This window comes from Galeopterus variegatus, unplaced genomic scaffold (assembly GCF_000696425.1).
Source record: "Galeopterus variegatus unplaced genomic scaffold, G_variegatus-3.0.2 Scaffold6814, whole genome shotgun sequence".
Taxonomy (NCBI): domain Eukaryota; kingdom Metazoa; phylum Chordata; class Mammalia; order Dermoptera; family Cynocephalidae; genus Galeopterus; species Galeopterus variegatus.
Window position 1 is genome coordinate 25,892 of NW_007732925.1, and position 12,440 is coordinate 38,331.

Sequence of the window (12,440 nt, forward strand, 5' to 3'; positions counted from 1 at the left end):
CTCCAGCTCTCCTATTCTTCCCTGCAAAAAACACAGCATAAATCAGCATGCAGACTTGATGACCAAAGTAATCTTCCAATTTCTTTGGGAAACAAAAACATATCCTTTTCCCAGTTGAACTTCAGTGTTCCTGATAGGATATTAGATTATGAAAGAGGATGTGTGAGGAGGAATAATCGGATCACTGTTCAGGTATTTCTACATTCACCAAAGACGTACATCCTGGAGAAGTTGTACATTTGGCAAATTTAGTGAAGAGAACTTCATTGGGGGATATATATTAAAGCAATTTGGTCCCATTAAAAAAAAATCCCCTATATGGTAGTGATGTGCCTTTTCAGCAACTGATAATTTTCAGCATAACAAAACACTGTGACAAGATTGGGCACTAGGTACGAGTATTATAACAGAATGGTAGAAAATAAGTTGGATAAGTATGTAATGCTTAAGATTCAGGTGATATACAACAAAAGTTATTCTCCAACAGCTCCCACATTACATTTCTGTTTCATTTCTGTTTCTTGAGTGAACTTAGAAAAATAGATATTGTAATTCTCAACATCTACCATATAATAAAAATATAGCTAATATTATCCACTTAAGATGAAGGCCTTCAAATATTTATTATCTTTTCCATGTTTATTTTTCTCAGGATTATTTTGACCAGATGCTTTCCCCTTTACTCCTTCACCAATTACATTATTTAAATGTAAGTAAAATACTGGTTTATTGATGGACACTAAATTGGACAAGAACTCAGACTGTGTATTATATTATGTACTGTGTAATACCCAGCCATTTTCAGAAGTGGTTGTTACAGCTTACATTCTCACGATCAGTAAATAAGAATATTGGTTACTTCACACCCTCAGCAACATTTGGAATTGTCAGACTTTTAATTTTTAACCATTCTGGTGGCTATGAAATGGCTCTCACTATGGTTTTAATTTTATTTCACTGTTTACTAATGAGATTGAGCATCTTTTCACGTTTCTTAACCATTTGAATTTCTTATTCTGTCAGTTCTTCTGTTGGTTGTCTTTTTCTTATTGATTTTAGAGTTCTAAGGTGTATTCTATAGAAGAAAAGCATGTATCTCTCTATACTCTGGAGAAAAAAGAACTGTAGCATGAAGGGTTAAGGATGCAAGCTCTGGACTCAGACGACCATGGTCCAATGACACTTCCCACTTATTGGTTGTGTAAATTGGGGTAACTTACTCTACCTCTCTAAGCTTCAGTTTTCTCATTTGTAAAATGTAGTTAACAACTATCTCATGATATTAGAGCATCACATTAAATAACGTTGAAAATTGTCTATGTAGCATAGTGCCTGATAACAAATAATAGCTATTACTACTAGATTTCTTGTCAATAACCAAAAATTCCTATCTCCTTTTATTATCTTCTTATTAAACCATCTTTCATGAATATACCTAAATCCCTCCTGAAATAATTCATATTTTTAATCTGCATAACCTCAGGGAGTAAAAGTTTCCCAAAAATGTAATATGCAGACTATAAAGTTACACATCCTTGTATTTCTTTCATATACTTTCAGTTGCCAGACATTGAAGGGAAGGACTTTTTTATCAGTCCAGAGTCCTTGTATTTAGCACAATTTCTGGTTCACTGTACCCCAGGGCTCACCATTTCAGGAACTCTGGGATTAAATTTGATGGACACTCTATTCACATACATCCTTCATGATTTCTTTACTTCAATCATATCCATCCTCAATCTCCATATTTTCTTTCTTTCTTTTTCTTTTTTTCTTGGCTGGCCAGCCAGTACAAAGATCAAATCCTGGACCTTGGTGTTATCAGGACCATGCTCTAACCAACTGAGCCAGCCCCCCACCCCCATCTCCATATTTTCAGATAGAATCCTGACCGTTTTATTCTCCCCTCTGTCTCTTAGAACAAGGTATCAGGGACAATCAAACTAGCAAGATATTACTATGAATATTTAATATTGATATTGTCCTCCCAGAAGGGCAGGCAAAGCAAAATAGAAAATTTTTATTCCCTCTCTTACATCCTAATTTAAGAAGCTAGTCATGCTTCTTAAATTATGCCTCCTTACTCCTAAAACATTTATTTCCTATGATGCTTTTCCAAAAAAGATGAAGAGGAAATTAAAAGGTTAAAATCTGTTTAGAAATAAAACACAAGAAAGCTAGAATACATGTAGCTTCTTGAGAAGGCCTACTTTTCTAATCTCCCCTGTAGTCATAAACCAGTACAACTATTCTATCATAACTAAGAAAATTTCATATTTTTTCTTTCTCGGAATCTCTGTTTCTTTCCATCTGCTCTTCTGGAACATCTCCTAACCCCTCCCACCCAGTCCACATCGGGCTCTTTATTCAGATCCACCTTGCCTTCAAATTCTTGGCTACTGGTAACAGATCCAGTGGCATTCAACTCAGTCATCTCTGCTTCTGTTAAATAGCTGTGGTTAAGGAAGGAAAACACTTATTGGGAGAGAAAAGCCTGAAATGATCACCTGAATTGAGATTTTTGGATTGCCTGTAGATTCCAATATTAATCTTTCACATTCCTCATAATTTATCTCTAGTCTATCCAACCAGGACCTTGCTGATAATAGTGAACAATTTCACCTAGTTCACTATAGGAGAGTACTTCAAAAAGTTCATGGAAAAATAGAATTAACAAATAAAACAATCTTTTCATGAACTTAAAGTATCCTTGTACATTAAAAACGAAGAAAGAAATAAAAAACACACACACAAAAAAAGAAAAACCTTACAAATGGTCAGAGTATTTTATTAGGGATCACAATTCCTGGCCCTGGCTTTGATTTCAGATTATTTTGCAACTAGCTGACCAACTCAGGAAACATGTATCTGTAATCACCCTGCTTTCATACTTCTCTACTACTGAGGTAATATTCACAATCCCAAATAGCCCTTTTTACAGAGGCTGGAGATCGGAACCTCCTTGGCAGCCCAGAAGGGCAACAAGGTAAAAAAGACTGTAAATGGCTCCTTACCAAAATCATCTCTATGCTGTCAGTCAGCTCTGCATTTTTCACCTTAATGGGAAGAAATCCAAATACTTCCCCATGTCAACCACTTTGATATGCTTATAATTCACAACTCCAAGTTCTTGTGGAAGAATTAGATGAGGCTGAAATCATATACCTAAGCAGAAGCCACTAGTAGTGTTCAGATCTCAAACTAATTCACATCCTAATCAGCCTCCAGGAAGGAATGTAGAATGCACCTTTTAGCGTGTCTCCTAGGCTTAATTGAATAAAATATGGTTCCTCTAAATGATCCTCCAGTTTAACGCTACAAAATATGTCTAGATGGAAGTAACTATAACTCCTGTATACAAGAAGTGTCCTGCAGGACAGAAATTCTTGACATAGGCAAGAAGTCTGGCACTTGCTCCAATTCTTCTAAGATGCCATAAATCCTATTTAAGGGTGTAGACTCATTTTAAATGCTTTTTTAACAGCTAAAACACATCAGTGTATTTTCAAGTAATAGAGATAGCATAAAACACATTGCTGTACTTTCAAATAATACTGAAGTTCCACTTCTTCTGTCACCAATTCTCAACGGAACTAGACTTAGAAACCCAAAATAAAGAGAACTTAAATGATAAATAAATAAAGATATACACCATCACCTGAAACAGTAGAAAAGCAAAATAACAACCTGCATTACTAAACATAGTCAGCAGGCTTTTTACCAATAGATCTGTCCTCTAAAATATTAAGCAAATTTGAATTATTTATTATTACAAGTAATGATGATGTTAGTGAAAACACATGGTACAGTGGAAAAGGCAGAGGCTCCAGAGTCAGAAGAGTCCAGATTGAGTTTCAGTTCTTTCATTTACTGACTGTTGGGTTTTGAGCCATTTGCTTTGCTTTCCTAGCTAACCCTGCTTCCCCACCAATAATCCCATTTTACACGAGGTTGATAACACCAACTTCAAAGGCTTTCTGTAAAGATTAATTAAAATAATATATGTTAAGTGTTGGACAAACACTAGTTATTCAATAAATGGTAGCTCTTCTAAAAAAAATGGTAGAGTTTTTCTTTTTTTCAATCAAATGCAAATCATCTGTAAGAATTATACCATAATACTATTCAATTTAGCCTTTCTTACACTAAGAGATAAATAAAATTCTCAGTTCATTCTGCAGGAGGAGGAGCTATTCTTCCCTTCTCCAGGTGCCTATAGCATTTGGTACATCCTTTATTAAAGCATCAGAGATATTGTACTGGAATTGCTAGTGGACATGTTAGTTTCCCACACTGGACGTGAAGCTCATTGGGAGGAAGGAGTGCTTTATTCCCTTTTATATCCCACACACTCAGCATGGGGCTTGGCCAGTAAAAAATGCTCCATAAATGTTTGGTGAAGAAAAACATTGCAAAATTACTTGGGGAGAAATGAATATGAGAAAAATTTCATACTCTGACTTAAATCTCACTCTTCTTGAATAAAAACTATAATCGGCCAGGATGTATATAATGAAGTTAAAAAAACATGTAGAGACATGAGTAATTCATTCATTTACTCATGTATCTACTCAAAACATATTGGGTATTCTGATGGTGCTGAAGATTAAAAAAAATAGTAAGGAAACAATGAGCAAAAGGAAACAATTATTCCAAAGAAAAATCTTTAAAATGCAGATTACAGTGCCTTGGGGGAACCATCACAAGCAGTGTTGCTCAAAGTCTGGCTGGGTAGAGTAAATGCATTAAAATCACCTGCAGCTTGTTAAACATGGAGATTCACAGTCCGCCACTCAGTTCTAATGAATCAGAATCTCTGAAGATATAACAGTATTTTATAAATTTAGGATCAATAAGATATGTTACAGCAAGGTTATAATTTGAGATGAGAGATGAATACTCAGACGCTCAGTCATTCCTCCGTTCTACTCCTACCATCCCTCCTTTCATAGGTCAGCTCACCTCATTTTATAGGACAGCTGTTATCTTTAACCATAACACCACACTCCTGAGACTCCATGAGAATCTTATTCTGGGACAGAAATTACTTAGGTAGGATCAGATTTTTTCTATCACTCTTAACAATAAATTTCAAGCTAGGAAAAAGAACAGTTGTTTTCTTATATTAACTGTTTATATATTCCCCAACTAATCAAAAGTTATTTCTAATTTTAAAAATTCACAAACTATAACATAATATTATTGGATTGAATTGAGTATATCTTATTTATTTAGTAGGCATTCTTTATGTTTTAGACACTTACGTCAGATGCCAGAGACAACAAGAGAAAGAAACACAGCTCCTGCTCTTAAGAAGCAGAGAGACAATTGGAGGCCCCAGACAAATAACCAACATGATAATGGCTTCAAAAAGGGAAACACAGGTACTAAGGAAATACATAGAGGGGTGTATAATCCAGTGGGGAGAAGAGTAAGGCACTCAAGTGCCTGCCCAGATATACTGATCTAAAAAACGAGAAGAAATTAGGTAAACAAAGAGGGAATGGCAGGTTCTTACATAGAAAAAAGTGTGTGGAAAAGCCAAGAGGTTAGCGAAGACACATTAAGTTTGGGAAAATAAATTTAGCAAGACGGAAACATAAAAATTTAGAGGAAGGATTCAGAGATAAAACTGGAGATGTAGCAAGTCAGGCTTGAGGAAGCACAGGTACAGGGGGAGGCGATGAGCTCAGTTTGGGATGCGCTCAAGTCAAGGTGCTATGGGAAAGCCAAGTGGGGACATTCAGAAGGCAGTGGGACAGGGGAGAGTGGAACTCAGAAGGAAGCTCAGTAGGGAGCTCTGACTGGGAGACACAGATTTGGGGGGCATCAACACTTAAACTTTAGGTGCATTGATATATATATGCCTCACATTCTTTTGTGAGTAAAAATAACTATCACACGCTTGATAGTGCTATTTTCCCAAATACTTTTGTATTAAATACACATTTGCAGTAAAATTTGAGGTAAGAAGGTGACATTCCCCCAAAGAAAACCATCCTATGATTTCATTACCTGTAAAATGGCATGATAAGCTCGATTCATATATGCAAGCCACGCCTGTGGAAGAAAAATTGCACGGTGCCACTCTGAAAGCTGGATGTGAACCTGTGGGAAAAATGTACCGCAACATGTTAGAATGCACAGAATAAAACTAAAGCTATATCATCAATTCTTTCCTTCCCTTTCTTTAAGTGACTTAGGTTCTAAAACAAACTCAGTCCAGGATTGGAACCACAAATAATACCTTTTGGATATTTCCAAAGGAGAAGAGTTTAGAGTCTTGCAAAGTCAAAATAAAGTAAGCCTGAAATTTTCTAAATTAAAGCAAATAAAATCCTACAATAATAACAAGTTAATATCTATGTGTAATACAAATCTGTCCTTGAAAATTAGGGGGAAACTCTGTAAAGTCTCTTGCCAATGTCAGAAAACTAGGCATTGTCTAACAAATCCCCCTAGTAATTTTAAATAAAAATAAATATTGTTCATATCCTGGATTTCCAATATGATAATTCTTGAAGTAATAAACTGAAAATTGCCAACAGAAATATCATGTTATGTCAAAATCATGGTGGTGGTAAGAGCATGCAAATGAGAACTGCACACAGCAATTGTGCACACCACTAGATAAATGCCCTTTAATCAGTGTGGGTAAACAAGAGAAAAATGATCTATGGCAACACTGAAACCCTGTTTCTGAACAGAGGCCCAGACAAAACATCTGGTTTTCATAGTCATTTCTGTTTCTACCTATTACTATATGACTATCTTGCAACAAATCTTCCCAAGGTCTGCTTCTGTTAAAGAAAGATCACTCAAGAAAAACAGTCAGAATGCATCACATTTCATGTTTCCTGTAACTCATCTCATCTAAACTAAAACAACTAAAACTTTAGTCTGTGTTCTATAGACAAAAAAAAGGACAAATTTATATATAATTACACCAGAATCATAACTAGTGTTTAAGGACATTTTACTGTATTATAAGAATTAATTTTCTCAAGTGCCTTAGGACAGAGAAAAGAACAGCCGCTCTGAATATAGTTGGTTCCCATGGCCTCTGGTATGTTTTTTAATCCCAGTTTTAGTGAGGGCCTACTATACACAAGGTACTGTGGAAGAATGAGAGGATTATCAATCCATCTGTGTCTGCAAAGAGCTTTCTAGATAGTGTCTGGAGAGCCAGAAACAGGCACAAATAGATTATAAAGCAAAATTATGAAGAATCTATGGGAATGAAGAGAACAAAGAGAATTCTGACTGCTTTCTGTCACCTCTTAAGGCATTGCTGCTTTCTTAAAAATCAGATACTCAAACAGTATGAAACAGATACTCATACCATGAAATGAACTTTAAAAATATTATAAAGACAGGGCTCTTCTTTTTCTGATTAAGTACTCACTCCACCAAGTGGGGTGAGGGGAGCCTTGTCAATACGTCCTTGAAGGAATGAACCTTCCAATTCCTGCTTCTTCTCTTGTTATCCAGGAAGCAAACTATTATCCAGGCCATATTTCCAGCTGGGGAGGCATTAATCAGTTCTTGGCCCTGCTCTCTGTTTCAAAATGTAGGCAATCTTTTTCAACTTTTTTCCTATCAATTCTGTTCCCTTTTCATAAAACATATTAACTATCTTTAGGCCCTACTTTGAAATCTGGATTTAATGGAAACAACACTCAAACACCACAACAAAAATTTTTATCTCTTACTTTAGAACCTCACAATGCTTTTAAATTTTCCTGCCAAATAATCCATGGATATCATTGCACTACTGAGAATATCCATAGCCTCAGGAAATTGGCAAAAAAGAGCAATTTGGGGGGAAGACAATGGTCTCAATTGCATCTTATATATAAGTTAAAAAAAGGAAAGGATTATGGGAAAAATGTAAATAAAAATGAGCAAATCAAATATTGAGCTTCTAAACACAAAGACATTCATGCCAGGAAACCTATTTTAGGAGGTTATAAACTGAAGGTTAAAGCTAATCCCCCTGCTGCTTCAACCATAGGTGAAAGCGGGTGCAGGGGCACAGTAGAATGCTTCAGTCTAGACGCCGCCTGAAGTCCCCATGTTTTATGGGATTTTGTACCCTTGTCTTAGTGTTCTATGGAGTTAGCTGTGAATAAATGTCTTTAAAAATGCACTCTGTTGCTCTTTCCCTTAATGAAGAGAGACTTAGGGAAACAGCTGAAGATAGTCATCCCTTTATGTTCTAGTTTTGCTATGGGCAAAAGGAACTCCCCTGACCATTTCAAAACAAACCACACATTTTAGGATGCTATTTCTATTCAATATATAGCCACCTATATTGCCTATACTTTAGGTTAATATCGCTAGGTCAAAAAATAAATTCAGTTAGCATTTACAGAGCATAAAAATTATATATAATTTGCTATAATTGTATGAAGGCTTTGAAGGAAATTAACAAAATAATTTCAAATCAGGAAGTTGCAACCTAGATATTGAGCAGATGACAAATCAGGGTTCTCAATCACTGTGTCACCAACTTGTAATGAACGTGTGAAGTTTGTTTTTTCTATAACTAACTACACACACTCTTGCAATGACAGCTAGACTGTTGAGATGAGCAATCCTATGGCTTAGGGAAGAGTAGGGTAGAGTCTCCATGTGTGTAAGAGATACTGAGTTATAAGTCAATTCTCAAGCTTGTCTTATACTTTACAGGACCTTTGTACTCATTGCTCCCTTTGCCTTGAATGTCCTGTCTTCTCATTTCTACTTATCGAAATAATTTCTCCCATCTCTATACTTCTAGTGTGGCTCTGTGTGGCTCTCCTGTAACTCTCCACAAATTCTGTCTTAGATTATGTGTGTATGGACCTTAATATACAGTCCTAAGGGACAGAGATTATGTCCTATCCATCCTGGAATCCCTCCTATGGTACCCATAACAGTGTCTTATCTTCAATTAAGTACCCACTGAGTTTAACAGAATTAAATACACAACATTCTCTTTAAGACAAATTCTTGTCATGTGAAAACCATACTATCATAAGTAAGTAAGCACAGAAAATTATGGTATTCAACTTTAAATCATTCTGTAAATTTTTTTCTATCATAAGTAAGTAAGCACAGAAAATTATGGTATTCAACTTTAAATCATTCTGTAAATTTAAAAAAAAAGTTACAAAGCTTTTGTTAGTAGACACAGCTAAACAAACAGAAGTTTTCGAGAACACAGTTATTTGAAATTTAAGCATGTCGAAAATGTTCTAGCCAGGAAATGTTTAATTCCAGTTAAAAACATTGTGAGGGACAAGGCAAGATTTTAAAGCAGGTATTATATTTTGAAATTCCCTAAACTTTTTTATTTGTATCATCCAGGTTCGAATTAAGTATACCTGAAATACTAGCTCAACAAAAAATATCCTGCTTATAAACACAGTTCACAAATGTGATGGAATGTTGGGAGAGAAAATAAAGAAGCAATCATGTTTCCTCACTGATACTGAGGAGAATACATGGCCATCTAATTAGTTAATTTACTGTTCAGAATACACTGCTCAGAAATTTGGTAGTGTGTTCTACCTCTTGAGTCATCTTAACAAAAATGATTACTCCATCTATAAGAAAATACCCATTTTAAAAATTATTTTTAATTAATTAGTGTGTGTGTGTATAATGTGTATATATATATTTTTTTTTTGGGGGGGGGGGGGGGGGGCGGTGACTGGCCAGTACAGAGATCAAACCCTGAACCTTGCTGTTATCAGCACCAAGCTCTAATCAACTGAGTTAAGTGGCCAGCCCCTAGAAAATACCCATTTTAAAAGTCCTTCATCAAATATGCTAAATCAAGTAAGACAAACTTTTCATGAGGTTCTTTGACTGTCAAACTAGAATGGGAAGGCAGAGATCAGCATGAAAAAATTAATCGGTAAGCTAAGTATTTGCTTCTAGTTTTAAAATCCCAATCTCATAAAGTCATTTTTCAAACTTTCCAAATGTACATTTATTATCAAAAAAGTAAGAAGTACTTCATTTCAGTTGCTATACAGACACACAAACGAATGCTGAACCACTACATTTGACTTTGAGATATACACACACATTCTTCACATAGTCCCAGAAGAAAAACCGTTTGCAGTTAGTGTTAGAGACCCCAAAAGCTATTCAATGTCTCATTGTTTATACACAATAAATGATGAGCTTTAATTTTCTGAAAATTATTTTGTGTTGGCACAAAATAATGTTTTATTATTCCTGTCCCCTGACAAATAGTGAGAAGCTAAGAGAAAGAAGGACACCTTTTTAAAGTAAATGCCACTCTTCTGCTTGTAGGTGCTTTCTGGACATTAAATATTCTCTTTCTCTCTCCCTACCTCACCCTCTCTTTTCTTCCCCTTTCTCCTTTCCTCTCTCTCCTCCCTCCCTCTTTCACTCTCTCCCTCTCCTCCTCCTTCTCTCCCACCCCTCTACCCCTATTTCCTGTCAGGATAACATTAGTTTGAAAGCTGACAATTCAATCACATCTCAAGCAACCATTTAATTTACTCTGTTATTTAATAGAATGGGGGAAACCCAGTTACCATAACAACTCACATCCACATGGTAATTATGGAGTATCTAAAATTCAGCAAACCATACTTTTTGCAGTATTTTCTAGGGGGAATGTATGATAAGCACAGATACCACTTCTCCCCATTATTATTCACAATTTTCATCTAATTGTTTCATATTGCAGAAATGCTAACACTACTCCATGTGCTTAATAAGAAATACATTTTTAAAATAAAGAAGAAACTGAAAGAAAAGGGCAAATACACTTATATTTCAAGTGTTTGGTTATATCATACACACTTTTGGGGACCTAGGGAAAAAATTTAAAGGAGACAGAAGAAAGACAAAATTAATTAAAAATTAAAGGCAAAAAGAATCAAATGATGATCACTTTAAAAAAAGAAAGAATGTAGAACCAACAATTTCGTTCAGAGCAGAGCTGCCAGTAAGTCTAGACAAGGTTTCTCTGAAATAAAAATAAAAAAGAGCTCATTACCTAATGCTGAAGCATAAAAATGGTTGGGTACTAGTGGCAGAATCAGGAAAATTTGCATATTCCCAACAGTGGAGAAAATAATGAAGCCAGACTGCAATTCTCACCCAGGGACAAATCAGTATCATCCAATTTAGGTGAGTATCACATCAGAGTTAGAAATGCCAAAGGATGACAAGACTGGCAGCAAATTTCACGGAAGAAAACTATCATTCACCTTCAGCTTTCTCCTCAACAGGAGCCAAGTTAACCTCAGGATGAGAAGTAGATATAAATCAGGGTAGAAGAGGATAGTCACTTGAGGTTGCAGAAGCCTTAGTAGATCTGAAATGACCACTGGTTGTCCGCTGTTCAAAGGAGCAAAGAGAGAGGGCACTTCAGTTTTAGAGAAAACTAAACAAGGCAAAAAATGCAGAAGTGTCCTGGATGTCAGGCCAAAGACAAATCAGACTTAGACCTATGATTCTTCCAAAAGCAACATGGGAGAATTTCACTTTAAGAAAAGTCAAACAAAAAAATGCAATGTTTTCAAAAAATAAGGGGATGCAACACATTCAAAAGGAATTTATCACAGATTACTTAAATAGCTAGCTCTCATGGCTTTGAAAATAACTTGATTTAGCTAACACACAGTTTTTGAGAAGTACTGACAATTACACAAAACAAAACACACTTCAAAACATGAACAGCAGTGGTTTCTGGTGTGGAATGTAAGGATTTTAAAGGTCAACACTCTATCCTAACAACAAGTAAAAGCTGAAAAAACTGAAAAATCAATAACTCTTCTGAGATCTGTAAAAGAAGCGAGGTCACAGAGCAAAATGCTGCCCCCCAAATTGGAGAGACAGATAGGCAGATACAGAGAATCATAACTTACCAGAGCAGAAACCCATAGGCAGAAACCTCCATGGTAACCAGTGCCAGGATAGGAAAACCCAAACTATATTTGATGAATGCCTGGAGGCTAAGTGCAGACAAGTCTGAAAATTAAAAACTCCAGGTGGACCCAGTCATAAGGGGGTCCCTACACCTTTATGAGTTTTACCTCCAGGAGAACAACAAGGTTCTCACAGTGAATATCAGAGAAAAACCACCTCGTGATTCTGGCAGGGGGAAGGGAAAAGGAACCATTTTGAAACATTCCAGAGTATTCTGTTCTTCTTAACAAGGTCTACCATCAGAAGAAACTATTTAACAGAGCCTAACCTAATTAAGTTTTATCACAGCCTAACTAAGCTGGCGGAAGAGAATTGTCCAACTCCAACATTCTCTAGCCTTCCATGTGTGAGAAGGGAAATATACAACTACACCCCACTCTAGCCATTCTGTCCCACCTAAGCAGGTAAAAACAAAACAAAACAAAACAAACATTCAAACAAAAAACACTGAAAAGCAAACAACATTCAAACAAAAAACACTG

The 12,440-nt window shown here is 35.9% G+C and overlaps 1 protein-coding gene across 1 annotated transcript in view; it reads right to left on the reverse strand.

Moving 5' to 3' along the window:
• Window positions 1-12,440, reverse strand: part of LOC103606745 (focadhesin-like) — a gene marked incomplete at its 3' end in the record, with an annotated part of 75,026 nt that overhangs the window by 20,360 nt on the left and 42,226 nt on the right. Inside the window, exon 8 of the mRNA XM_008591301.1 lies at window positions 6,016-6,108. Coding sequence (XP_008589523.1) covers window positions 6,016-6,108 — 93 coding nt within the window. The remainder of the gene's footprint in view (window positions 1-6,015; window positions 6,109-12,440) is intronic.